Here is a 27941-nt window from a genome sequence, read left to right as displayed (position 1 = left end):
GACTGCAAAGCATGGATCTTTGCACGGCATACTACCTCTTTACCTAGCACGTGGTTGCTTAATAAATATTCATTGCAGAGCAGATATTTTAAGCCCCTCTAGAATTATGATTTTACCTTAGGCCATAGGACAGGAGAGTTTTATGTGAGGTGGGAATGCTACTGAGATATAGTTGACATACAGCTCTGTAGAAGTTTAAGGTGCATCACATAATGACTTGACATACATATACTGTGAAATGATTACCACAATAAGTTTGGTTAGGAGAAAGTTGTGTTTTTTTTTTTTTGGCCATGCAGCAAGGCATGTGGGGGTCTTAGTTCCCCTACCAGGGGAACCTGTGCCCCCTGCAGTGGAAGTGTGGAGTCCTAACCACTAGACTGCCAGGTAAATCCTGAGAAATCTATTTTTTAAGGAAAGATTTCAAACATATTCAAGAGCAGAGATGCTAGGACAATGAATCCTCATATACTCATCGCTCAGATCCAACAAGAGCTCACTTACTTCATCCCCCCGTCTTTCATCTTCTTTGGGGGAGTATTTTAAAGCAAATGCCAGTCCTCATGTCATTTCACCCTTACATAACTCAGTATGAATCTCTTAAAAAAATATAATCACTTTTTTATACAACCTCAGTGCCATTAATTCATTCACAAAATCAGCACTTACTCCTTGATATAGTCTAATATCTAGTCTATAATAAAATTTCCCTGATTGTCTCAAAGTGATTTTTAGAGTTAGTTTGTTCCAGCAAGGCCCACGCATTGGTGTTAGGTCTCTTAAATGTCCTCTTACCTAGAGCATGCCCCCATCCTTTTTTCCCTGTGCTACTGACTTACTGTTGAAACCATGTCATTCGCTCTGTAGCATGCCCTTCTGTGCCCCATTTTCCTTTAAAACGAAATTAGCTCTGGTTGCTTGAGTTGAGTCAGAATCAGCTTTGGGGGGAGGGGTAGATCACAGGTAGGACAATGTGATTCCTATAACAACACATCACTCAGCATCTAGTTGTCCCACTTTGGGTGGGTTCGGGTGATGACAGTTTAATTCTTCCATCATAAGGTTCCCCATTAAACTTCAATTTAATAGTTTCATCCATTGATGACCATTGTCTGAATCAATAATTTTATTAGGGGTTGCAAAATGATAATCTTTTTATGATCTCTTACTATCTTCTATATGAGCTAGAATTCTTTTGTAAAGAATTCTCATTTCTTCAATTAGTGCTGTTTGGTTACTCTGAAGTAGTTTGTACAAGAAAGGCAAAATGAATGTTAATTCATTTTTAAAATAGGGAATTAGTGCACTAAATATTTCCAATGGTGACCCAATGAGGTTTTTTTTTTGAGGTGAGGGGTAAGGGAATGACCTTTTTAAAGTACATTATCAATATGAACCTATGGGTTTTTATATATATGATATGTTACGATCAATTGCATCATTCTTTTGGGTGCTCAAGTTTCCTCATCTTTGGCCAAGGGATGTCCTTCGTATTGACTTCATGTTGTCCTTTTGATATGACCCGTTTGCTCTGATAAGTTATTTACTTTCTGGCACAAGATATCATAGACTCACCATGAATTTCCTGCCTTGATTGGAGGAAGCACTTCTGGTTTACATTCTAGTCCCTTTCTTCCCAAACTCATGTTCCTTTCTCAAAGGGAGGAAGGGGAGGAACAGGGAGAGATGGGTACAAAGGAGGAGGGAGTGGCAGTGACAAATAGCTAATACGGTTGGTGATAGTCTGCTATTCTTGGGACTCTGTTTACTAGTGGATGAAATTACTCTACTCCAAGGTCCCTGCTATATGCCTCTCTTTGGCTTTGTGGCATCTCCTGTCCTTATGCCCCCTTTCCATCTTTGTTCCCAGTCAGGTTCTATGTGACAAGCAGCACCAATGGGGTGGAAGGTGGTGCATTCTAGTTATCTCTGTTCCACGAGGTACAGGTTTGGAGAGCAGTCCCATGGACCCTCTGCACACGGCTGGTCAGTAAGAGGACTGGCATCTGCTCTGCAAGCCAAGCCATACCCTTCAGTCACATCTGAGTCTGAGTCACAAAGCCTATGCTTGCAATGGACATGAGGAAGCCCGACTCTGTTTTAGCTCTGAGATATGTTTCTCAATACAGTGAACCTGAACCCTTGCATGTGGGGTACATTTGGTGTGGGCCTCAAGTAATAGTGAAGTTCTTCATTGCTCAACTGGCCTGTGCTGCTTGGGTGTTTGCTCCACAGGCCAGAACCCAGAAGGGGCAGAAGGATGAGTGTCACCAAATACTGCCAACACCAGGCAGTAGTAATCCGTTAACCACAACAGTAGAGAATGGATGTCAACCAGAGCAGGTTAGCAGATTAGCCCATTAACTGTAAAGTCACAGTTGTTGGCTAAGAGGCTTAGCTCTCCTGAGCCTTAGACTTGATGATATAGCTTTGTGGCAAACTCTTCAGGATGAGAGGCTAATAAAAGGTTTAAAGTTGAAAGTAATCTGTTTCTCTAGAAAGATTTCCTAAGGTTAGAGGAGAGTGAATTTTAATAGCCAGCCCTATGGTTCTCCTGGAAATAGCTTGCAAATAGCAAATAACACAATGAAATTTTAAAATGATACAGAGGTAAGATTCCAGGAATCAATAATTCACAAATATAGGACACATAGCTGGTCTCAAAAGCAGCAACAATAAATTGTGCCATGTAGCTGCTGCCCTCCTGTTTAGCTGGAGATGGGTAGTGGTTACTTCTGATTTATTTCCTATCCAAAAGTAATTCTAAGGATTCCAAAGTTTAAGTCACAATTTTCCCCCGCAGATGAATCCCTTCACCAGGAACTTTCCTATATATGACTGCTTTTGACCTCCCAACAACTCTGTGCAGCAGAATCATGCCCTTCCTACGAACGAGGACACCGCCCCTTGAACTTGGTGAATGGACTTGTCCAGTTAGAATACATAAGCCTGGGGATTTCAGTATTAGAATATCTGACCTCATGTGCTGTGTTCCTTCCACCAAATCATGACTTTTTTTCCCCCTTGACATGCAAATCTACTAGCTGGTCAGGCAGTTTTTATCCGTTTCCAACTGCCCAACCAACTAAAGATGAATAATTTATCACATCTGCTGTAGTTCTTCCCATCGGAGCCCTTCTGTGGCTTTCCCCAAGCATCCGGCCAAACTGCTCCCAGCTGCTGAGAGTTCTCTGTGTTCCACCCTAACCCAGGTAAATCAAGATTTTTCTTGCCAGGTCTCCATTCTGTGCTGACCAGAGGATGCCTCCGGGGAACGGACTGTGAACACAACGACAGATTTTCTGTTCTAAAAGGGCCAACGAGTCTCTTGGAAGGTAACTCTATGGGCGAGGATACCCTTCTACGAAACCCAGTTCAACTTTTAACCATTCATCACAGCCCAGGCTGCAATGGCCTCTAACCCTCCTGAGAACAGAAGCTTTAACAGGAGGTGTCGGGCTTCAAGTGATTCAAGTTGAACCTTGTTTTGTATTTCTAAGCAAGTCTATCTGCATGTCTGAACAATGCCCTTGAGGCAAAGATCAGAAACCTAATGCCTGTGTTTTCAATTTTTTTTTTTTTTTTTTGCGGTACGAGGGCCTCTCGCTGCCCTGGCCTCTCCCGGTGTGGAGCACAGGCTCCCGGACGCGCAGGCTCAGCGGCCGTGGCTCACGGGCCCAGCCGCTCTGCGGCATGTGGGATCCTCCCGGACCGGGGCACGAACCCGTGTCCCCTGCATCGGCAGGCGGACTCTCAACCACTGCGCCACCAGGGAAGCCCCTGTGTTTTCAGTTTTGACACAAGTGAAAAGCCTCAGCGGCAGAGCCAACTCCCCCCACCTGGATTTTAATGGCAACCGTGTCTACTCTCTTGAGCACGTCAAGGCAAGTGGCAGCCATCCCCAGAAGCAGTTCCTAAGCCCTGGCTGCCTGTGTGGCTCAGCCCCTCGCCCAATGGCCTTATCAGAGATGGTTCTAGTACTTCCACAAATTACCGGGCACTTGGGTTTATTCTTGCAGACACCACTGGCGGGGCCCTGTTCCTTTAAACCTGACAATTCAAGTAATGCTGGTTTTGAGCGCAATTCTATACTACCTGTGGGGCTGGAAGGAAAAACTAAAGTACGGCTTTTCCAGCTGCATTCTTCCAGCCCAGAGGAAGCCATCTTGGATTCTGCCACTCAAGTGTGGGTTCCAAGATGAACAGGGTCAGGAAAAGCAGCTGCTGCCTTCCTGTCCAGGAGTCTCGTTGGCAGAGGAGAGAACTGGACGGACAGCAGCGTCAGACGCTGCCTCCTGTTTTCTGGCAAGCATGTGGCCCCATGAGCTTGACAAACGGGGGCTCAACAATGGGAGAGTCAGAGCTTGGATGGTGGCCCTAAGCCTGTGCGTGTCAGGGCTGACTTGGCCCTCGGAGAACTAAGTCCCAACCAAGGAAGTTCACAGTTTTTAAGATCCATGGTGGATTGAGGGCTGCTTTCCCAATTCATGTCAGAGGACGTTTGCAGCTTTCATTTCACATCATACCAAAGAGGAAAGAACCAGATCATTCTCCAATCCTCCAGGAGATCAAGCCACACCACGGGCAGCTGATGGACACCTAGTTACCGTTAGCTCTGCCCCTGGCCCTTTCTCCTTGCCCAGCCAGCACCAAGTCAGCCAGCCTGGCAGAGACCGGTCCAGTATCTCAGCTCAGGACTGCCTGCCGGCCCCTCTCCACACCTGCCTCTGCTCTCCGGCCCCCGGGGCTGTTCTGGCCTGGCTCTCCTCCAGCTCCTGTCTCTTCCTGAGTCCCCCTGGCAACTTACTGACCTCCATAGCCCTCAGGACCGTGTGGGCAAGATGTCCTGATCACAGTTCGAACATGTGTGTGTGTGTTGGGGGTAGGTGGGTTCCCTACACCACCAAGCAGTCCTGCAACACCAGCTGAGTGTCCTACAATTCAAGTCAGTTCTGACATTACCTCCCTGGTGATAGCGTCAGACTCCACAGGTTAAGGGCTCAGTCTTACAATGTCACCTCACCTCCACCCCAGCATTTTAGACAATTGTCTTCAGACACGGGTTGTCACCCGTGCCTTTGACCAACCAGCTATGTCTCAGAGGTTCCAGCAGCCCCCCTCCTTGGGTTTGACTAATTTGCCAAAGCAGCTCACAGAACTTACCGTATCACCGGTTTATCATAAAATGGTACAACTCAGGAACAGCCAGCTGGAAGCGTTGCTCTGGGGCAAGGTATCCGGGAAGGGCGCAGAGCCTCCGTGCCCTCTGAGCACACCACTCTCCCGGCATCCACACCAACCTGAAAGCTCCTGGAGACCCATCCTTCCGGGTATTTATAGAGGCTTCATTACACAGGCACTAAGTCATTGGCCTTTAGTGATTGATTTCACCTGCAAATCCCCTCCCCTCCCTGGAGGTTGGGGGTGGGACTGAAAGTTCCAACCCTCTAATCACGGGATTGGCTCCACCGGCAAGCAACCCCATCCGTAACTGCATCTAAAGGGAGCCTCATTAACATAACAAAAGATACCTTTCTCACTCTCAACACTTAAGAAATTCCAAGGGTTTTAGGAGCTCTGTGCCAGCAACTGGGACCAGATCAAATGTATACTTATTATAAACCACAGTATCACAGGTGGCCTCCTTGATCCAGGGGCCACCTGCACCTCGGGGTGAGAGGCATCCCCTTCACCCATCCTCTGGGCTTCTGGGAATTTGGGGGCAGGAACTTGTCATTCGGGAAGTATGACAAATTACAGCTGACCAAACTCCCACTGCACTGAGCACTAAGAAAGTTGATTTTATTTCCTCATTCCAGGTAATGCTGTGGTTTGACACTACAAAGATCCTCAAACGAGAAAGAGCTCTGTGCTCCATCTAAGGGGAAGAAAGAGGGCAGCCCTGGGCTAGACTGTTATCAGTGTCATCCTCACCACAGCCCGGCCAGACACGCAACAGACACACAATAGAGCAGAACGATGGTGGAGGAAGAGGTCCAACAGGCTACTCTCCAAGGACCTGGACATTAGGGAAACAGAGTGACCCTCAGGGAGCCACCTCGTTTGTAAAGTGAATATCCCGTAGGTAACAATATTTTACGACCTATTCATAAACACATTTGATCACAACAGAGACAAGCAAAAACATCAGAAAAAGATGAATGATCCCTAGGCCAGGGCTAGACTTAAGGGAAGCTATTAACATTCCTGGACAGAAGGGAGAGATCAAAAACTGAGATATCAGGCACACTAGACCACTGCCTAACAAGCCCGCCTAAGGGTCATCTGAGTCTAGGGGACTGCACTCTGTTTGACTTAGCATTTCTATGGCTGGCTCAGGGCTCAGACTCTGTAAAAGTGGATGGCAACTTACAGGGAAGAGATATGATGCAAATTGAGTTCTGTCCCTCAGAAAAGATAAGTTCAAAGGCCTTGCTTTTATTTCCCTGTAAGTCATTGAGCAGCTTTCATTTTAACTAGGAAATCTTATTCGGCATTCTTTATTTTCCCTCCATGGACTGAGATATATATATATATATATATATATATGGTATAGTTTCTTTATCTTCCCTTTGAACAAGCTTTTTCATCCTGCTGTCATTCCTCATTAATGAGTTAAAAAACACTTTTCTTTTGCACGAGCCAATCATTTGTTTAAGAATTTTGTTTTTTACATTTTTGAAAAGTAAGTCTTAACAGAATCACAGACAAGGGAAGCTGATTGAAACAATCTATTTTGAGGACTGTCGGGGCTGGATGTCATTACTCATATAAAACATACAACCTAAACTCCAACCCTTGTCCTATAATTCCACACTGGTCGTCAGCTGCCCCTGGTTTTACAAGGAGAGAATATGCTTGTCAGACTGATGTAGTGACTAGTAACTAGACACACGTCCATTTCTCTCTGTAAAGAGATTCTCATTATGGTGTACACCTCCATCTCTGGAGGCTCTAAGGCAGCTGCCCGAATCGTCTTTAAGGCTGGGATCCTGAGGAGATCTCATTTTCTGGGTTTCTGACACTGTAGGGCTGAGGTAAGACTGAATGGTGACTTCACCTGGGAAATGCTATTTGTGAAGTCTCCTCTCCTGATAACAGGTGATCCCTCCTCTTTTCTGCTAAGTGAGTAAACTGAAGTTCAGAGAAGTGACGTAGCCAATGACTGTCAGATTGTGACCAAACCTCTGTCTGCCTGACAATTCGCTGGATCTTGAGTACCAACTGCAAATATTTGGTGAAGAAAGATGCCTGTGCCGGAATAAGATGTGTGTTTCCATTTCATATTTCCTCTTGAGGCCGAGCCTGTTCCTGAACTGGGGAGAATATTGCAAAAGAAGTGGGCTTTAAACACCAAAAATGACACTCCTTCCAAGAAGTGAAACAACTTGATCATATCAAGAAGAACAAAGATCCACTCTCAAAACACTCAAATATATTGAAATTGCAAAGTGAACTTGGCTGAGAGAAAAGCTGATGGTAGCAAAAGCAGCTACGAGAAATACGAGACTCAAATGTTCACGGGTCATGCCATCGGCAGCCAGAAATGAGAGATGATTCTGGAAAATAATTTTAAAAAACCTTTCTGTAAAAAAATAAATAAAAACAGCTGCATACAATTAAGGAATATAATTTTATTGAAAAACACAAATGACACGGACTTCCCTGGCAGTCCAGTGGTTAAGACTACATGCTTCCTCTACAGGGGCCGCAGATTCGATCCCTGGTCCGGGAACTAAGATCCGGCATGCCACGCGGTACAGCCAAAAATAAAACATCAAAAGGAAATGATTTTCTAAGAAGTCCAAATGCTCTGAATATGAAGAATTTTGTACTCTACTGAAAAAAAAGTTTTTTGCCTTAAAGTATGCAAAGAGAAGTGAGGCTAGAATTCATCTCAGAAATAGATTAAGTGGACACCAAAGAATATTTAAGCTTCAGAAGGAAAAGAGGGGTTATCAATGAACTGTAGCTACGATCACAGGCTCCTTAACTGCAAAGAGAAAAAAAAAATCTGTGATAAGCTATAGTACAAACCAGAATTCATTTTAAAGGTAAAACTTCAGAAGCTCCAGGGCCAAAGATGCAACCTCATTTCCCCTTTTCTCAGCCACTATGTGTCAGTGACTCTGATTTCACCAACACAAAATAATCACCTCCTGTTAGCAAAACCTAAGGGAGTGATTCTCAATCCTCAGGGAGCAAAAGAATCCATTAAGGGGTCGTTAAAATGTAGACTTTTGGCCCCCACTCCCAGAAAGTGCTGACCAGGTGAGTCTAGGTTGGGCTTAGGAACCCGCGTTGTAACAAGCAGTCACGTGATGATGGTAGAGATCATCAGAGGTCCATACGCCGAACTATTCTCTAAGGCTATGGTGCCCAAACTTTTGGCGGAGACCCATTAATAAGTCTTGAAATCAGCTTAATGGGACAGCATTTGAAAACAAAGAAAGATGTTAAAATAAACAAATAAATAAAAGAAAACAAACAAAACAGAAAATGTTAGCATACAGTGTGCAATTTTTGGATTCATTTACATATATGAACGTGGGTGTATGTGTGTCCTGAATTGTGAGGCAAAATGTATTTTGGACTGTGTCTTAGCCAAGCAAGTTTGAGAGGCAATGGCCTCTGGAGACACGAGTATCACTTCCCTGGGACTCCCTCACTGTCTACCTGCCATGCCCCCATCTAAGTACCGAACCGTCCCTCCAGCGCCAACTTCCTCCTCCAACCACAAAGGCCCAAAAGGGAAGTGAGGCTGTGGTGCTTTGTTCTCAAGCGTCAGGAAGGATAACTAGCTTTTCAGGTTCAGGAATGCACGGGGTCGACCTGATGGAAGACCTGCCGGGACACGGCAGAGCCTCAGACGCAATAGATAGTGTGAAATAAACAAAAACCATGTAGCCTGTCACCTGAGCTCTGCATTTTCAGAAGGTCTGAAGGAAGAAAAGCTATTGGTGAGGAGGACTGGGTGGAAAAGGAGGGGCAGATAATGGAGAGGAAGTTCCAACTCAAGAAACTGGAAGATTAAGGCCACGCTCTCTTCTTTCTGTATCAGGAGATGGAGTGGTTTTTGCTTTTTGTTTGTGTTCCCCAGGAAGGGGGGTGGATACCGGCCCATTCATTCCTATCCTCTTGAGGCAGCTTCTAGTGCTAGTAAGAGTTTGTAGGTACTGGCTTGGATACGGACAGATCCACAACTTGTCCTCATGGCCAGCTTTCACCAAGTGGCACACAGCCACGAGAAAGAAGGCAACTAAATAACACCAAGTGTGTTCAGAATGGTGTGCTATTAACCCTACCCAGCCCTTCCACTCTGGTCTTTGCAGCCCCTTGGGAATTCCTCCACTAGGTCTATGCAGAAAAGTCCACCCAAGAGGCTCAGGGAACTGAAAACCAGCCTTCATTCCACTTGCCAAGCTGTGCAGTCTTAACTTGGGGTTATTTTTAACTTGAGGAAGTGATGTTTTTCTATTTCCCTGGTCCCCTCTCCACACACCCCCCCCCAAAAGAGTACCTTTTCCTCACTTCTGTGAAGGTTTAGTACAGGCTAATAGCACCCCAAGGGGAAGATAACTCAATTGCATCAACAAGGCACTGTGCCTTTTCATGGTGTCAGGTAATCCTCCAGTGTTCAAGGGATACCCATATTCAAGACACAAGCGCAATTACCAGTCTCTGCTCTGAGTAAAGTGACTCTTCTAATGACTATTTCTCCTCTCAAGCATTTCAAAATTGGAGAATGTGTTTAACAACAAACATGTGGACGGCCTATCAGGGTAATTGAATTCACTTAAAAAAGAAAGGATACCCGAGATGTGAGCATAAAACACCCCCAGAATTCCATATTGTCAGGCAGCAGGCTCCTCCGTTACATTTTCACTTAACAAGATCATTTTGGGTGTCTTACAATGCCGAGGACACCACCTACTTCTGAGCATCTTATTTTGTTTGGTATCAATCTGGAAGAAGAGTGAAGCCACATGGGAAATGCACTTACTGCTACCATTGAGGGGAAATGACTGAAGTGAAGGAAGAAAGAAGTAACCCATTTATTAGGTCAAGTGGGTCCAGCGGAGTCTGTGATCTATGGCCTCTCAATTCACACCCCCCGACACAAATTTTCCAACCAGTCCATCCTCTGCCACTCATTGTGCTGTGAAATGCATGACACCTTTTTTTAAAAAAAAAAAAAAAAAACAAGATCTATTTTCAGCACATTTTTTAAAACCTCAGCTATAACAACTTGCACAGCCAATTGACTGTCGTTATCTTTGCTAACTGCTTTCAGTACAGGAGGGATGGGGAGACAAGCCTTTTGTATTGCTGGGCTATCAGGAATCTCCCTTTGAGGAGACTGCTTCACTCCAGAAGGAAAAATGGCTCTATTTTATACTTGCTATTTCCCTATCCTGCAGCTGGAGGTAATAAATATCTGCTAAGAAGCACTGTTGTGGGAGGCTAAAAATAGAAAGAATATAGCACACAGTAGGCACTCACTGGTATCCTTTTCCTTTGGTGCTGAAGGAAGGTGGGTTACCCAGCATGCTCCCCTCTGCCTGGGCAGTAGACTTTTAGAGAAGAGGGGAAGGCAGGGTTCCTAAATAACCGAGGGAATCAGGAAGGGCCAGCCCTTTTCTTGGTACAGCAGAATTAGCAGTGACTATGCAGCTTCTGCAATTTAATCACCAATGGAGTCCTTACAGCCTCCTAATGGTGTTTGTCGATTAGCAGATTAGGATATGTGACAGGTGGTGAGGGCTGGTGTTTACCAGACAGACATCAACTCACAGTAACTGGATAAACTATCTTGTGATATGGGGCTAGAGCCGGGTCCCCACCCTAAAGTGTCAGAAACTTCTTTGCTTTTCTGTAAAGTCTGTAATGCCTCTTAATGCACAAGGCTTTCGTTGGCAGATCTGCACTCCCTCAGTATACTGCTATCTGTGACATCCTTTTGTACATTTTTTTTTTTTTTTCGGTACGTGGGCCTCTCACTGTTGTGGCCTCTCCCGTTGCGGAGCACAGGCTCCGGACGCGCAGGCTCAGCGGCCATGGCTCACGGGCCCAGCCGCTCCGCGGCATGTGGGATCTTCCCGGACCGGGGCACGAACCCGTGTCCCCTGCATCGGCAGGCGGACTCTCAACCATTGCGCCACCAGGGAAGCCCTTGTACATGTTTCTTTCTGTGCTTTGGAATGCCTTCCCACCCTCCACCTTCCTGCGGAGTCAACACCTGCATCTAGGAAGGCTTTATCTTCCTCTGTAGTGGGTTCAGGTTCCTCCCCAACCCTGCCCGCCAGCCCCTACCTCGTGCCGTCCCTCAGGGCAGCCTAGTCTAGCGTCTATTGTACTTATCCCACCATCTTCCCACTGTTTCCTGGACTGTCTCCCCATTAGACCATGTGCTCCCTGGGGATTTATAATACATTCTTTAAGTAAATGAATGCACAGTCTATGCATTGAATGAACGAATGAATGAGTGATGAAAGAATGAACCCAGGATTGGAACACAGAATTCAGAACCCAACTTCCTATACAATCCTTTCTTTCACTATATCCGTTGTCAGCTGCAAAACGGCTACTTTTAATAGTTAGGGAGACTGAAGTCGTTAGAGGAAAAAGGGAGTAGTTGGCCTTTACCTCCTCTCAACCTGACATTTATATGCTCTTCTGGGTAAGACCGATAACTTATCTCTAGTTAACAGATTATTAACTACAGAGAGGGTCTTGGCTCTCAAGAAAACTAGGGTGAGATTGTTACCAACTATACATCCTTATGTATTAGCAACAAAACAACAAAAAGCATTAGAGTTCTACAAAAGAAAACCAGAGAAAGCTCCCTCCCACTGCTTTCCTTGGCCTGGGCTCCACAGACGCTGTCACCTACACATGCCTTGTTCAAACTCTGCCAGCAACTCAGATTCAGCTGTTTGCAATCATAGGTTTTCTTCCATGAAGCAAAGTGAGGCAACTATCATAACAGAGATGGAATATAACCAGGGCTTACCCTGTCCTGACCCAAGACATCTAAATGACATCTCAAAGAGAACTTCATGTCCCCTGAATAATATAACTGTCTACTGAGAAGTCTGTAACTGATGATTAAGCCTTCCAGCGTCACCCCTGAAACCCCTTTTCAGTGAAGCTGGGAGCGTACGACATTTAGAAAATCCTTCCCCCTTCCAATGAAGTCGGAATAACAGACCAACTCATTCAACCTCCACGTGACACTAGAACCTCAAACTTCTGTGAGAAGATTTTGGCCATAAATACATTTATGATAAATTCACTGCTTGGAAGCCAGTGTTCCCCGTTTTATGAGATCACCTCTCAGAGCTCACGTTTTGAGAACAATCGGTCTCTGATGACCTGCCTTCAAGCTCTAGCTTCTCTCCCTGGCTGAGCCCACAGTAGAATGTCATGATCATGCTTGCCTCGGGGTGGCCACGCTGAACAGAATGTGACCCTAAGGGAAGGAAAGAGAGTCTCCTGACCTTGTGCAGCTCCACAGGAGTAGGGGACATGATCTCCTTCATTTCCTGCTTCATTTTTCTCAGGGTGACAGACTTCCTGCCCACATCCGAGGGCAGAGTGTTGCTCCGAGTGGTCTGGCTATAGTGTGGCCGCGAACTGCTCCGTTCCTGGAAGCTGGCCTGTCGCCCCAGCTGACTGCGAGGTGTAGGGGCCTCGTGATTCAAACTCATCGTGCTCCCCGACATGATTGTTGCCTGTGGCATTGACAATTTTCAGAAAGAGTTAAGCCACGGACTAAGAAAAGCGTTTGGTTGCTCAACATGAAGCACATTTCTCCTTCTGCCCAGTCAAAATACGGTCTCTTCAGGGCATAACCAAAGGCTGGAGAATGGACGTACTAATTGCACCATGAAAGTCTGGGAATATGCTCCACACGTGACATTTATAATGCACAACTCAAATCCAATTTAAGTACTTAAGCCATTGAGTTTATTTAATCAAATACCACCCCTGGCAGTTTGGAGGCAAACTGAAAAGCTCTAACATCTGCTTACTGCAAACCACATTTTAAGCATTAACTTTCCACTGAGCGGGATCTAAAGATGGGATTCATGAGGCAACCTTCAGTATATCTTACAGAAATGAACTAAGAACTCCTCAGTGGGGACCAGGCTGACCCCATTTGCAATGGTGCCTCTAGCCCCACCTGGAGGTAACAATGGGCTGAAATGAGGCTACTGATACAAAGGCGAGGGCTTCTACCGAACGCTGGCTGCCTAGCTCTGGCATATTGCCTTTCCTTTGGCCACGTGGCCGGCCGGAGAAGTTTGTAGATCAGCTAGGTCTCCACATCATTTGGCGTAGGTCAGTGTTTCTTAGAAATGACCTTTGTGTAAGGTCCTCAGAGAGGTTAAGGAATAATCATTTATCACGCTACCGTATTCAACCCTTTGCTCAAAAGTGATGAGACCTGGGTTGGATTTTACCAGTGAATTGAGAAGTTTGTTCACTTTCAAATCTGTTCCCTGCATAATACACAAGGAATGCTAAGATTAGATCTCAAAAATGACTGAGTCTCAGAAGTGGAACAAAAAGAGCATTTGAAACCAATATCATGCTGGGAATGTTCATTTCTCATGGTTAGAGGATGCTAAAATTTGAAAATATGCCTGTAGCCAGCTGTGTTCCTCCGTATGATGGTTATATAAGGGTGTACCAGCATCAGTGAATCTGCATGAAATCATGGATACAGAAAACAAATTCCACGTGCCACGCTACAACATGATCTAGTGGTGTTGATACCGATGCTAAAAGTAACAGAAGTGTAATTTGTTGAGTCCTTTGAATGTATTCACGCATTTAAGCCTCACAACAACTTTATGAGGTAAGTGCTGTTATTCCTCCTAATTTACATGTGAGGAAACTGAGGCACAAAAAGGCTGACCTACCCAAGGTCCCATAGGTAGTAGATGAGCCAAGTGCACCATCTAAAATTACTGATCAGGAGGGAATACTGCAAAGTGAGTAGAGTTTTCACTTGTTATCTTGCTAAGATTTATAATTCCAAGCTTCACCTGGTGTTCAGCTATACCCATGCCACTCACAAGATCTTTGAATGACAGCCAAGTATTAGCACACAGGTAGGTATATCTACAACTCTGTTGAAAAAGAAACAAAACAAGTGAACTTATCAATATCCTGACTAGATCAGTTACCTTACTGATAATTTTTTTTTTTTTTTTTGGTACGCGGGCCTCTCACTGTTGTGGCCTCTCCCATTGCGGAGCACAGGCTCCGGAAACGCGGGCTCAGCAGCCATGGCTCACGGGCCCAGCCGCTCCGCGGCATGTGGGATCTTCCCGGACCGGGGCACGAACCTGCATCCCCTGCATCGGCAGGCGGACTCTCAACCACTGCGCCACCAGGGAAGCCCCTTACTGATAATTTTTTAAAAAACAATTGTAAAAAAAACCTCATGGGTCACTGAGCATTTACAAATGCTAAGTACCACATTGTGTGTGTGTGTGTAGCATACCATTAAATACTTATAATAACTCTATATGGTAAGGTATTATAATTATTATACCTCCTCATTTCACTCAAGGAAGGGGATGCCTGGATCAGTGAAGCAACTTGCCCAAGACTCTGGGATTACTACTTTAGCCATGTCTCCAAAACTCTTATTCTTGACTATGAGGCTATATTGGTTCTCAGTCAAGTATGAGGTTGAAACATATAAAACTGACTTTTTTTAGTAAATGAAAAAAACGCTTAACATTTATCCAGTGTGGATTATCCCTATAATGGTTTATTTCAGATAAATCCCCTTTAAATTGAAACCTTTCTATTACTAGCTTTGTTGGTAACATGGGACATCCTTTTATTTTATGGCATTTAACTCACACATATCATTTCCTTGTTTAATCTACTGTTACTGATAGCATCTGATGATTGTTTTCTTGCTGTGGTGACCATCCACCTATTGTTTTTACCTATTTAGACTAGCTATTTGCTTTGTGAACATTTATTTTTAATACTCATTTTTCATTAGACCAACAGGAAACACATTGGAAGTCAAATAATCACTACAGCCGGGAGACAACACTTCTGCTTTGACGAGCCTTAGCCACAACAGAAGTTACAATCTGATCTAGAAAGGGCCTAATGGAAGCGATGACAGACTATCAAAAGGTCTTCAGGTCGAGTTTTCAGAGGATAGATTGTTTTGTTTAAAGTGAATGTAAATTGAATTAGTGATATTGCTGAAGGAATATTAAAATTAAAACACAAATACAAAAACTAAAATAAAAAGTAATTATTGAAAGTTTTCTAGGATTTGTTTCTGCCTCAAGAGTATGTATTGCCTGTTTTCATTTTGCACAATTCATAATTTATATTATACTTTTTCAAAATTATTAGTGAGATAACTGGTATACATACAACTTAGGAGGAATATATTTAAGAGTTCTCTATCTGACATTCAGTTAAACCTTCTTCCTATGTTATACTAAGCAAAAGATAGTTAAGGCAGCATTCAATACTCAAAAAAGGGGCAAAAATAATTTCTATCAAACATTTATTGTGTCATGTTCTATGTTAAGTGCCGTATAAACATTAGTCATTATAATCCCCATATTTTAAAGCAGAAATACCTGATAAGGAAATTAAGTAACTTGTCCAAAGTCTTAGTTTGAATTTTTCTCTTTTGTTAAAACTATATATTTTTCAGCGCTAAAGCTGAACCTAAATTATTGCTAGCAATGGGGAAAATGACTAGTATAATTTTCATTTTCATTTCAATTGTAATCATTTTTCATCTTAGCTAATCTTCTGCATTTGTTACAGTGATAGTATGCTTTAACTTTTAATGCTGGATATACATTTCTTATGCAGGAACCTAGCTCCAGTAATATCTTTTGCATAGTAGCTTTTGCAATCAAGGGAGCAGAGTTCATCCAAACTGATAAATGAATTCCCTTTGCGCTAAGAGTGTGAATGAGATTCTAATTTATGGATTTGTCAATCATTCTTCCTAGTTGAAAACTTTAATTTCTATTTGGCTTATTAATTCAACCCATTTTTTTTCCTGGATGTATAATTTCGAGGGCCACACCTGCCAGAAACAATGTTACAGAAAACCTATTGGCTCCTGCGAGATGACTTCTATGCTGACGTATGTTGTTTCCATTGGATAACTCAATGTCTGAGTGAAAACGCAACTTCATTGTACTACTTTTTACATCATCTTCATTTTACCTAATGTAGAAGCTATTAGAAGAATAGCTGCTTCTTCAAAAGAGAAGTATTTCAAAATGCAAAGTGAAAAAGGCATATGAGCCAAAACACGCTTTGAAAAGCAGGAATATGTTCAAAAATTGTGAACTGAGATCTTTACTCAGTTTGGGAGAATGCTGACCCTTCTCTATATGGGAAGTGGTAAAAGTTTAAATAAGCCACCTGATACTTAAGCACTCTACTTTTTTTGAAAGTCTCATAGAAGGGAACCAATTGCTAACATCTTAATTGATTTAAATTTTATAGGATTATCCATCTCCAGGTCCTTTAACTTGTGCTCTGAAGCTGCAATTCATGCCAGGTAATAATCATGATGTTTACAAATTCAAACTAGTATTTTTCTTTATAATTCTCTTTGCAGATTCACAGACATTAGAATCACAGAAAATATCCACACATGCATTTGAGAAGCAAAATAATATAAAGATGAGTCATCATTTTAGAATTGCAAGAGTTCCACCCCATTAGGCCATTCACATTCCTTATGGTGACTTGGGGACCTCATATGACATCAAAATAAAAATGCAACTTCTGCCACTTTATTTTTTACAGCTCCGAAAATTTAAAAGAACATAAAAGGAAACAGTCCAGGACTTCCCAGACCAAAGTGTGAATACCGTCAGGAAATTTATGCCTTTGATTAAAGAACTCCCCAGGAGTTCAGCTATTATACTCCTTCTCTCTGCAACTCCTTGAATTCACACTAAATTAACAAAGAATCAGGATTTGCAATTAACAGCAATGTAGTCTGTAATATGTTGGCTGGCTGCTTCTCAAACAGACTGGCTTTTTTCACCAGAGGCACTGTCATCTACGTTAAGGGCAAAATGAAGTAAAGTAAAATTTCCTCTTATGTTCCTCTTCACGATCAAATTAATGTCTCTACCAGGTACAAATGAAAACATGCCAAAGAAACCTTTCTAAAGCAAATAAGAGAATGAGAGATGCCACTGCTGGGAGACTCAGCTCGCCCCAAACGATCCAGTGGCAAACAGGTACAGTCAGGGTTAGCAGGGAGCAAATGGCAGAAGCCACAGGTCAGTAAGCTCGGCGGGGTGGGGGGGAGGGGTGGAAATGGGGAAAGAAATACTTTTAACTGCATTGGATAAAATCAAATCACTGTCCAGACGGCAAGGGGGCAGGGAAGGCAGCTTCACAAGCAAAAATATAAACATAAAGGGTAGCTACCAAGAGATTCATGTTTCTCAAAGACACACGCCTGTCAGCTTTCTCCTGTGGAAAGGGTTAAAGCTTTTAAATGAACTGGTGTGATCAATGCCAACTCAAAAGGACCAAGAAAACAATGAATGTAGAAACAATAAAAGTAGCAGGACCGAGGCTACCTCGAGTTCTCTGAGAATTCCTGATTGTCCACAGGTTTCCAAATCCTCTAGCGCTTGGGACCAGAAGTTCTCCTCTTGTTCAGCCTCTGCACTGTCCGGAGCCCCTGTAAAACTGTTGTGAAAAACAGTCTGGGTTAAGAACTTGCTGGACATTTTTTTTTTTGGTCTCCAGAATCTCTCTCTCCTTCATCTCACACACAAAATAGAGATTCGTTTTGGGTCTGGCTTTCTTCCCACTGTGGCCTCCAACTCAAGCCAGCTCCAGTAGAAGGACGCTGTAGGAAACTCAGTGTCTCAAAGACCAGAAGGACCATGGTCTTACTAATTGAATTTCACAGTATTCATGGCTGCGTCAACATGGCACCCGTGGGAATATCTGTCAGCTGCTCTGTCCACAGGGAAAGGGAAATCAAACTTTTCTCTAAGAGAGAAAAATACGTTTTCCCCACTCATTACAAACAACAGTATAGAGCCGTTAAGTGCTATCGCTTTTTATGTATTTCCTTAAAATATTTTGGTAAGGGAGCAAACTGCTAAAATAGACCTCTCAGTTGAAAATAGGGAACCCTCAGTTAAAAAAATTTTTTTTTTCTAATGTAAGTTAATGTGAAACTACCTTCTAAACAAAAGGAGAGGGAACTAGTCATAGAGTGAGGACACGGTTTACAGAAGTAGAATTTCCTCATGTGCTACTGCTGTTTTCATTCAGGGAAACTTAGCTCTTGCCCTGTTGTGTGGTGGAGCCCTGCCTCCCACTGGGCAGGCCCAAGTCTTCGAATCTGGACATGGGGCCAGCATGGATGGCGACAGTGGCTTCACACAATGCTTCCTATGCTAGCAGTAGGTGCCACTGGAAGTAGAGAAGTTCACATCTGGCCCAAATGACCCAGAAGCAGTTGGGACAGGGCAGCAGTTGGTGAAAACCTTACCCACTGACTGTGGACTGGTCCCAGTCTTCGTTACTCAGCCCCACATCTGGGTAAGTCTGGCTTCGAGGCTTAGTGACTGGGGACAAACTGCCTCTCTGTTTGGGACTCCTCCAGTCATAGGTGTTGAAGTTGTAGCCTGAGGCCTGAAAGCCAGTGCCTGAAACAAAAACAAGGCATCATATTCTATGTTAGTAACTTGTCTTTTTCTGTAGCTTCCCTTAGTTTGTTCAAGGGGGCTGACTTTAACAGAATTTGGGATCCTGGAGGCCATCAAGACAATACTTTAATCTTACATTAAAGACACATTCACACCTATTATCCCAAATGAGTCTAACAACAACCCTGAGGTAAGACCCTTGGACCCAAGCAGGAGGATCCACAGTGCTGGACCTGTGCTTTCTCTGGCTCCTGCCCTCCTCTGTCCGGGTGAGAAATCTGCTGGGGCCTGTGGGCGGTGGTGGTGGAGTATGCCCAGACCTGTATCTAACCCTTTCTAGCGCAAGATCCAGAAGGCGAGAACCCTGACTTTCCTGCCCAGACACCCTGCGTCCACTTCCAGGTGGAAGTCTGTCCTTCTAAGAGTGGAATTTGCCACCAGATGTGGATTCCCGGCCCAAGGAGTGGCCAAGGGGCGCTGGTTGCAGGGGTGTGGCCTAACCGTGGCTAAACCGGCTGGCGCCCACCAATGTTAGGGATGAGCCCGAGGATTATTTCATCCACCAAGAAATGACATTGCTAGCGAGTAGGGGGGTCAAATAACTACAACACCAGCAATAACGGCAAACACAAGGTGGGCATTTACTATGCAACCAGAACTTCATTAAGTGCTTTATTTATTTATTTTTGCGGTACGCGGGCCTCTCACTGCTGTGGCCTCTCCCGTTGCGGAGCACAGGCTCCGGATGCGCAGGCTCAGCGGCCATGGCTCACGGGCCCAGCCGCTCCGCAGCACGTGAGATCTTCCCGGACCGGGGCACGAACCCACGTCCCCTGCATCGGCAGGCGGACTCTCAACCACTGTGCCACCAGGGAAGCCCAAGTGCTTTATTTGTAACACCTTATTTATTCTTCATAATTATCTTTGAAGGTAGATACTGTTATTATTTGCATTCAAGGACCTAGGGGTACTTGCACACTTTCCTGGGGGTTCCAGTCCTAACTTTAGGAGAATAAGTTTTCAGATCCTCAAATTCCACAGGCAGGTCTTCCCCAAACCGGCCTCGCTGAGAAAGTTCCGGGAGGATCTGAGATCTGTCAAGTCTCCCTTCTTACTTCCCCATTCACAATTGTTTTCCTGCCCCTTTACAAATGAAAGACATACTTCTCATCCATATCAAACCTTTGAATGAGCTTGGCCCCGGGATATAAAAACTCCTAGGCATCAAATCAAGGGATAATTCGGGAAAGCCTCATTCCTGAGGGCAGGTCTTGGAGCCTTATTTCAATCAGGCACAGATCTAGCGCAAGGCTTTTACCCCCTCTCATCCACCCATCTCCCTGCATCTCAGCATCAGAATTCAGAAGGACAGCTGTCGGGGTGAGGAGGCGGGCACATTATGATGTTTATTTGAGCTGCAAAACAAAGACTGACTTCCTTTCCGACAGGGAATTAAGTCTGATTGGCTTGATGGGTGACAGTGAGGAATGGCTTTGACGATGAGGTTGTATGATGGACAATTTTCCACACATTTGAGCTAAGTCTGGGGCTCCGTATTTTGACAAACATATATTGAAGCATATTTACCGCAAACTGGAAATGACAGTTTTTGCAAGTATTATAATTTGAGGAGAAAAATGTTAGGATGACAACTTTAAGTGTGTTGCGGGGTCTCAGTCTTTCAAAATTCTTCATGAGGTGCCTTCAGCTGGGAGAGCAGGGGCTGACTGGTAGGTCTGACTTTATGGTTCGTGCCGTAACCACCACACACGGCTTCATCTACTGCTTCAGGCTGTGACCCGTTACGTGTGTGTTTACGTGTGTGCACAGGGTTGCAATATTACATGCATTTCTTACTATGCTTAAAACACATAATCTAGCAAACAGGCCTAGGGCTCCAATTTCACATACAATTCAATGACTCAACCACATAAGATGACTGTCTCCATGCCAACCCTTTGTTTGTCTTCCCCATTCACTTTCCCTCTACTCGTTTGGTCCTATAACGCCATCCTCACTATCAGTTAGAGCCCAGAGAAAGCAGGATGGCCAAGGGTAAGGTTCTCTGATCAAAAGGATTTAATGTCCAGAATGCAGGGGAAAGCACACAGCCGCATGATGGAAATACTCTACGAATCTCCTGTTTTAGGAAACCAAGGATAAGAAGTCCTTGGCACAGAGGAACTATTTACAGTTCAAAATCTCATTTTCTTTCTTGGGTAACTGCAGAGTGTGGCTAGACATTTGGGGAGAAGTCTTGTGTGATGAATGTGCAGTTTTCTGTCAGAAGTGTTGAATTAAGGGAACACGAGTCTCCTCTTGACGGTGGGGGGGAGGGGGCGGTGAATGGGCAACACTGCATTTCTCCTGGCTCCGTCTGACAGGCTATGCATCTTCTCCTTCTGAACCAAATAAACTAACCCCCAAATATTCACATGAAGTCTCTTAAAAAGAGTTAGGGGAAGCCCGCGCCTCACTTCCCTTACCCAGCTTTAAACTTGCTAAAAGCCAAATGCTAAATGGTTGTGTCCTCCGGGGGAGCGTCCTTTTCTGACAGGCATTAACCCATAGGACCGTTCAGTTCCCAGGGGGAATTCCAACATGTTTTTTTGTTTGTTTTTTTTTTGCGATACGCAGGCCTCTCACGTTGCGGAGCACAGGCTCCGGAAGCGCAGGCCCAGCGGCCATGGCTCATGGGCCCAGCCGCTCCGCGGCACGTGGGATCCTCCCGGACCGGGGCACGAACCCGCGTCCCCTGCATCGGCAGGCGGACTCTCAACCACTGCGCCACCAGGGAAGCCCCCAACATGTTTTAAACTGAGCAGATTAACTTCCTGATTTTCCTTCCAACTGTTGTAAGTAGTTCCTGGTGACTTGGGCAAGAGTGTAAGGATGGCCTTGAGCAGATATGAAGCATCAGTACTAGGAAAATGTCCCCTCGCTGCCGAAAGGCGTGTCTATCTATACCAAGGATGCCTTGTCTTAATAAGCATTATTAAATGATTATTGCATTACAACAAAGCAGGGCACGAAAAGGGGATAAAATTCAAATATTTTTGCGTTAGGCATGAACTTAGAAGACCTGGGTCTGGTCCATGCTACGCTAGCACAGGGACTGAAGTAAGAGACCTAGGTTCAAATCCCAGGTTTGCCACTTCCCTGCTCTGCAGTCTTGGCCAATTCACCTCCATGTAAAATAGGGATAATGACACATGCTTCACCAGGTTGATGTGAGAATTAAGGAGAATAATACACACAAACACTCATGAACATGCCTGGAACACAATGAGGTGTTAATGAAAGCCTCATTTAATGTTCATTACTTTTATTATTTACTAAGTTACTCAACTTGTCAAGATCTCAGTCTCCTTATTATAAAACAGGGAAAGTAGGAAATCAGCATTGCTAATTCAGGAGATGTTCCAGCACCTCTAAGACTTGTCAGGTACTGCTGGAGGAGCTGAAATGTAAAGATAATAAAACTAGGTTCCTGTCCTCCCAAACTGCACAGTTTAGTATAGGTTTTGGAGAAAGAGAAGGAGAAACAGGCATAGATAGAAAATGAGAATTCTAATAGCATGTGAGAAGTGTTATCCTTTCAGTCTGTACACACTGAGAGAAAAGAAGAGAGATCTGTCTGGGGGTCAGAATACAGGTCATGAAAGGTGTCAACGGAAAAGCAACATACAAGCTGGGACTTAGAGGATAAGCTGGCATTTACTAGTGGAAGTACCGCGGAAGCAGTGCAGGCCTAGCAAGAGGGGCTGGAAAGGTGCACTCGTGATAAGCGCCGCTCCCTGGCCTCATGTTCCGTCAGTGGGTTCCTGCTTCACTCTCATGGAGGGAGCAGTAGTCCAGGGATTTTCTGGTCCCTCTTACCATCTGTACTTAATCCTCCCCAGAGGAAGAGCAGCGATTTACCCAATGGTCCAGTTCTGGAAAAGAGCACTGGGAATGTACCCTTGGGCCCTTCTTGGCTCTCTCCAGACCCATTCTCTCCCACTGCTGCTGACCACGAGGCAAGCAAACCTGGGTCCCACTCCTGGGACTCACTGAACTCAAAGGAGGCAGGAGGCCAAGACTGCACAGTTAGCTGACTGTGGCAGACTACTAATTGCCTATCATAACATCCATTCTTATCTTCAACTTTTTACTAGAATACCAGTTTTGAGGGTGGACATATTACTGCTCAGGATAAGACTATATTTCCTAGCCTCCCTTGAAGTTGTGTTAATTTAATTATGTAGAAAGTTCTGGCCAATGACATGTAAACAAAACTTCCGGAAAGTCTCCTTACGACTCTCTTTCCTGCTGCCCGGAATGTAGATGAAATGGCTGGAGCCCCAATAACTATCTTGGACGATGTGATAAACCCAAGGATGGAAGGCAAGTGCTAAGCATAAGAGAGAAGAAACACTTAAGAGCATGGGTCCTTGATGACACTGTTGAATTATATACTAGTTCTGAAATGCCCGCTCCTTTTTGAGTTAAGTCACTGCTATATTAGGGTTTTTAGTTCTATTCAGCTAAGTCAAATCCAACTGATATGCTGGGGTTAGAGTTTTCTTTGTAGATCTGACTTTCCCCTTACTTAAGTCCCAACATCAGACCTGGGTTGGGGTAGGGAAATAACAATCCTGACTCTGGGTGTATGTTCAATCCAGATATTCTGACAACCCCCCGACTCTGTCAAAAAAAAAATTAAGATGTTGATATTTTCATCCATTGCTGACTCCAATTTCTATTTCCCAACAGATTTAGAATTGATAAAGGCAGGGACTGATTAACATCAAAACACCTAGCGCTATCAAGGTACCAAAGACCAAAGCTTGCTTAGAGAAGAGTGAGAAGCTCAGGATGAGGAGTAAAAGGTACTGTGGGGAAGTGTCGGGAGATGAGATCGATAAAGCAGTTGGGGACTGGGGCTTCCCTGGTGGCGCAGTGGTTGAGAGTGCACCTGCCGATGCAGGGGACACGGGTTCGTGCCCCGGTCCGGGAAGATCCCACATGCTGAGGAGCAGCTGGGCGTGTGAGCCATGGTCGCTGAGCCTGCGCGTCTGGAGCCTGTGCTCCGCAACGTGAGAGGCCCGCATACCGCAAAAAAAAAAAAAAAAAAAAAAGAAGTTGGGGACTGGATTACAAAGAACTCTGTGTTTTAAACTAAGGACCTTTGGCTTCATCCAACAGCAAGAGAGAACCATCAAAAGAGTTTTTTTTTTTTTTTTTAAGGGAGTGGCATTGTTTGATTTAGGTTTTCTAAAGGTCATTGATAGTAACGTGGAATGGTAAGATGCTCAAAGTAAGATGAATGAGGAAGTAAATATTTCAGACCTGATGAAGGATTTGTAAAAAGGCAATGGCAATGAATGGAGAGACATGAAATGTGAAGCTAGTAGAAAGTAGGAGGATGCCTGGGTCGTGATAACACAGTGGGGCTACCTGCCCCCTCAGGCTCTTCCCTACAGCGGGAGAAAAATAAGCCTCTATCTTGTTTAAACACCATCCTCTGTATTTTCTTTTATAGTAGGTGAATCCAGTCCCTAACTGATGCAGGTGGATGATGACAGCGCAATTTAAAATAGGGAATATCTGAGGGAAATTAGGTTTGGGTAAAGGCAAGTTGGTTGCCACAATTGAGAAGATGTTGCCAGGCCCTGAAGAATATCCCTTTACACTAGGAGTCAAACTTAAAAGCCATGGAAAGAATAAAATAAATGAGGCAGCCCGGGTGCCAGAAATATAATTAGACTTTGTTTTTACTGAGTGATGATGTAAATAAGCACATAAAATTAACAGGTATGATACTGTAAACTAGATTTAAAATTCTAAATTGATTAAAACATTGAAAGATAGAAGTAATTAAAAAATGTCTTTCCTAAGTAGTTACTTTTCTTGTTTAGAACTGGAAACCTTTTCATGTTTCTTTTTTTCTCCCTCCTTTCCCTTTCTCCCTTTCTCCCTCCCTCCCTCCCTTCTTTCTTTCTTTCACATCTCAGTTTCAGTATCTGGTCTTATATTTTGTATAATAATGTGAGGGATGTTACGGATTGACTTGTGTCACCCCCCAACTCATAAGTTGATGCCCTAACCCCCAATGCGACTCTATTTGGAAATAGGGCTTTTAAAGAGGTAATTAAAGTTAAATGAGGTCATAAGGGTGGGGCTATGGTCCCATCAGATGGGTGTCCTTATAAGAAGAGGAAATGTGGATACACACAAAACACCAGGGATGCGGGTACACAGAAGAAAGGCCATGTGAGGACACAGTGAGAAGGTGGCCACCTGCAGACCAAGGAGAGAGGGGCTTCAGAAGAAACGAAATCTGCCAACACCTGATCAAGGACTTCTAGCCTCCCAAACAGTGAGAAAATCAATTTCTGTTGTTGAAGCCACTAGTCTGTGGTATCTTGTTACAGCAGCCCAAGAAAACTAACACAAGATATAAAATTCAGCCTAGATTCCTTTCACTGAGAGTAATGTTTAACTTTTGTTCAGTTGCATGATGAAAAAATAGTCTTCACAAATGTAGTTACTTCTGAAAGTTGATGGACACTTGGTATAATAATTTTTACTTTTAGGGTAACTACACCTCAGATATTTGTAAAATTCGGATGCTCAATATTGTTTTTAGTACCACAATATGGTGCAGATAAATATCTTCCATGTGTAGCTCTTAATTCACATTCACTATTAATTTAGAAAAGTGATGCTGGTTCTTATTCATAAAGTTTAAATCCAGAGAATGGTTTTGAAAATCAATCTTCAACTCTACAATTTTGGGATTATAGCTCCTGCCGTTACTTTTATTTTTGAAAGCCAATTTTAGCACAGGAGAGCGAGCCAGATAATTTCCTGCCAAATTCATTTCCTAAAGCCCCAATTTTGCTAAAAATGAGAAAATCAAATCATACATTTGTGTAACTATTTGTAATTGTTGTTGCCAAGAAATATTCAATGCATTTAGAGGAGACTGTGGTTTCAAAATGGCAGAGCAAAGATAGATCTGCTTTCTCTTAGAAATCACCTCAAAACAAAGAACAGAATGTAGAGTCCATCTTCAGCAAAACTAGAATATTGAACCATAATACACGGGAAAGTTACCAAATCCCGTGAAAGACAAACGGGGTGTGGTGCTAAGACGCCAAGAGGAGACACCTCTGACCAGAGATGATGGAGAAGGCCCTGTCCTCCAAAGCAGGGGCCACGGCATAGGCAAAACAATAACGAACGCTTTGTTTGGAACACTAGAATGGATTGCATTGACTGGTGGCAGGAAGCGCCCTAGAGCCGGTTTGGCACCAGGGAAAAGCCAGAGAGGTGGGCTGAGAGGTACCTCCAGACATGCCACAGACTGCATGAAGCAATCTCCCAGTGAGCCAGGCTGGCAGAGAGGAATTCTACATTGGTGGCAGCCTGCAGTTGCTGCCCTCTGCTGGCTGGGGAAGAATGCACTCATCACAGGTGCCGTGAACTGGGGGTAAATTTTGCGCCCTTCCAATTTAGGAAAAAGTCATCTCATTTAAACGTAAGCAGTAATTTAAAAGTAACTGGCATAAGACATATACCAAGTTAATATTTAAACAAAGGAGAGAAGGCACAGAAAAACAAAGCCATAACAGATGAAGGATACTCATGAGAAAAAGACTGCCATGGAGCAAATGATGAATATGACCAAATATATCACAACAAAATTAAAAAAATACACATCTCTATAAAACAAGAGATCAGAGATATGAGAGCTCAAGGAAAACTGGGCAAGGCAAAATCAAAGAAGGAGACAAAACATGAGCTTGTAGAGATCAGAAAAGAAATGGAAGAGAAAAATAACCCTCCCCCAATGGAGAAAGTCCTGCTGAGTCTCCTGCTCTGTGCTACTCTTTGTACGTACTATGTTGTGTTACCTAACTACGTTCAAGGAAAGCTGGACTCTGTACATGTTGGTGTCTTTTTGATCAATCACCATCACCTTTTATGAAAACTATAAGGAAGAATGGAAATAAATGAATTATGCATTCAAGTCATAAACAGAACAAAATCTAAGAAGAACAAAGTTAATCAAATTAAAAGCAAAAATTTATTTTAAAAAATCAGAATGGAATTAAATAAATGCAAGAGTCTGTTCTTTATAAAAAAAAAGGGCAAATACATTAAATATAGAACCATACTTGGGATATAATTATAGAAACCAAGAAAATTACAAGAATCAAATAAGCGATTATATAATTATATGCAAATATATTTGAAAACCTGGATGAAATGGAGTTGTTTTCTTTTTTCTGAGAGAATACCAATGATCATAATGACCTCAAAAAGGATCCGAAGGAAATAAAATCTGTATTGAAGAGATGGCTTTACTCCTATGTCACTGGATCATTATTCCCGATAGCCAAGATATGGAAACAACCTAAGTGTCTGCCAATGGATGAATGTATGAAGTGTGGGATATATGTATATATACAAGGGAAATGCTTTAGCCATAAAAATGAAGGAAATCCTGTCATTTGCAACAACATGGATGAACCTGGAGGACATAATGCTAAAATAAGCCAGAGAGAAAACGGCAAATGCTATGTGAGCTCACTTATCTGTGGAACCTAAAAATAAAGTCAGACTCATAGAAACAGAGAGTAGTATGTGGTTGCCAGGGGCTGGGGAGCAGGAGGTGAGAGATGTGGGTCTAAGGGTGCAAACTTTCATTTATAAGATGAATAAGTTCTGGGGATGTAATGCACAGCCTGGTGATGATAGTTACCAGTACTGTATTGTATACATGATGCTAAGAAAGGCGACATTAAGCCTTCTCACCAAACACACACACACATAAATGGTAACTATGCGAGGTGAGAGATGTGGTAATCAACTTGGTGGTAATCATTTCACAATATATATGTATACCAAATCTTATTACATTGTATACTTTAACTACACATAATTTTGTCAGTTACACCTCAATAAAGTAGAAAAAATAAACGCAAAAGAGAGAACTATCTAAAGAATACACATGACAGGATCAGACTGCCTGACTTAAGAGTCAAGAGTTACAGACGTCACAAGAGCCTCACCGTCCACGAGTATGACAGTCCAGGTACCATCAATCTGTCAGTCTCCTCTTGTACTGATTGACCTTTGCAAACTCTAAGGAAAGCAATCATAGGGTTTTCTGAGAGTCTGAAGGAGGAATAAATAAGACAAGGGGGCCAAAAGCATAAGCTCTTGAAAAGGCAGAGAGGCATGAAT

General features: G+C 43.6%; 1 protein-coding gene across 5 annotated transcripts in view; it reads right to left on the bottom strand.

Annotated features, from left to right (window-relative positions):
* Nucleotides 1–27941, bottom strand: part of GRIP1 (glutamate receptor interacting protein 1) — a gene marked incomplete at its 5' end in the record, with an annotated part of 698195 nt that overhangs the window by 22073 nt on the left and 648181 nt on the right. For all 5 annotated transcript variants that reach the window (XM_079937948.1, XM_079937949.1, XM_079937950.1 and 2 more), the window contains 3 exons: nt 12501–12734; nt 17619–17730; nt 18548–18704. In XM_079937948.1, the coding sequence (XP_079794074.1) occupies nt 12501–12734; nt 17619–17730; nt 18548–18704 (503 nt within the window). The remainder of the gene's footprint in view (nt 1–12500; nt 12735–17618; nt 17731–18547; nt 18705–27941) is intronic.

The sequence above is a fragment of the Stenella coeruleoalba genome (genome assembly GCF_951394435.1).
Source record: "Stenella coeruleoalba genome assembly, chromosome: 11".
Taxonomy (NCBI): domain Eukaryota; kingdom Metazoa; phylum Chordata; class Mammalia; order Artiodactyla; family Delphinidae; genus Stenella; species Stenella coeruleoalba.
Note: the sequence above shows the minus strand (reverse complement) of the source record. Positions and strands in the feature narration are given on the sequence as shown.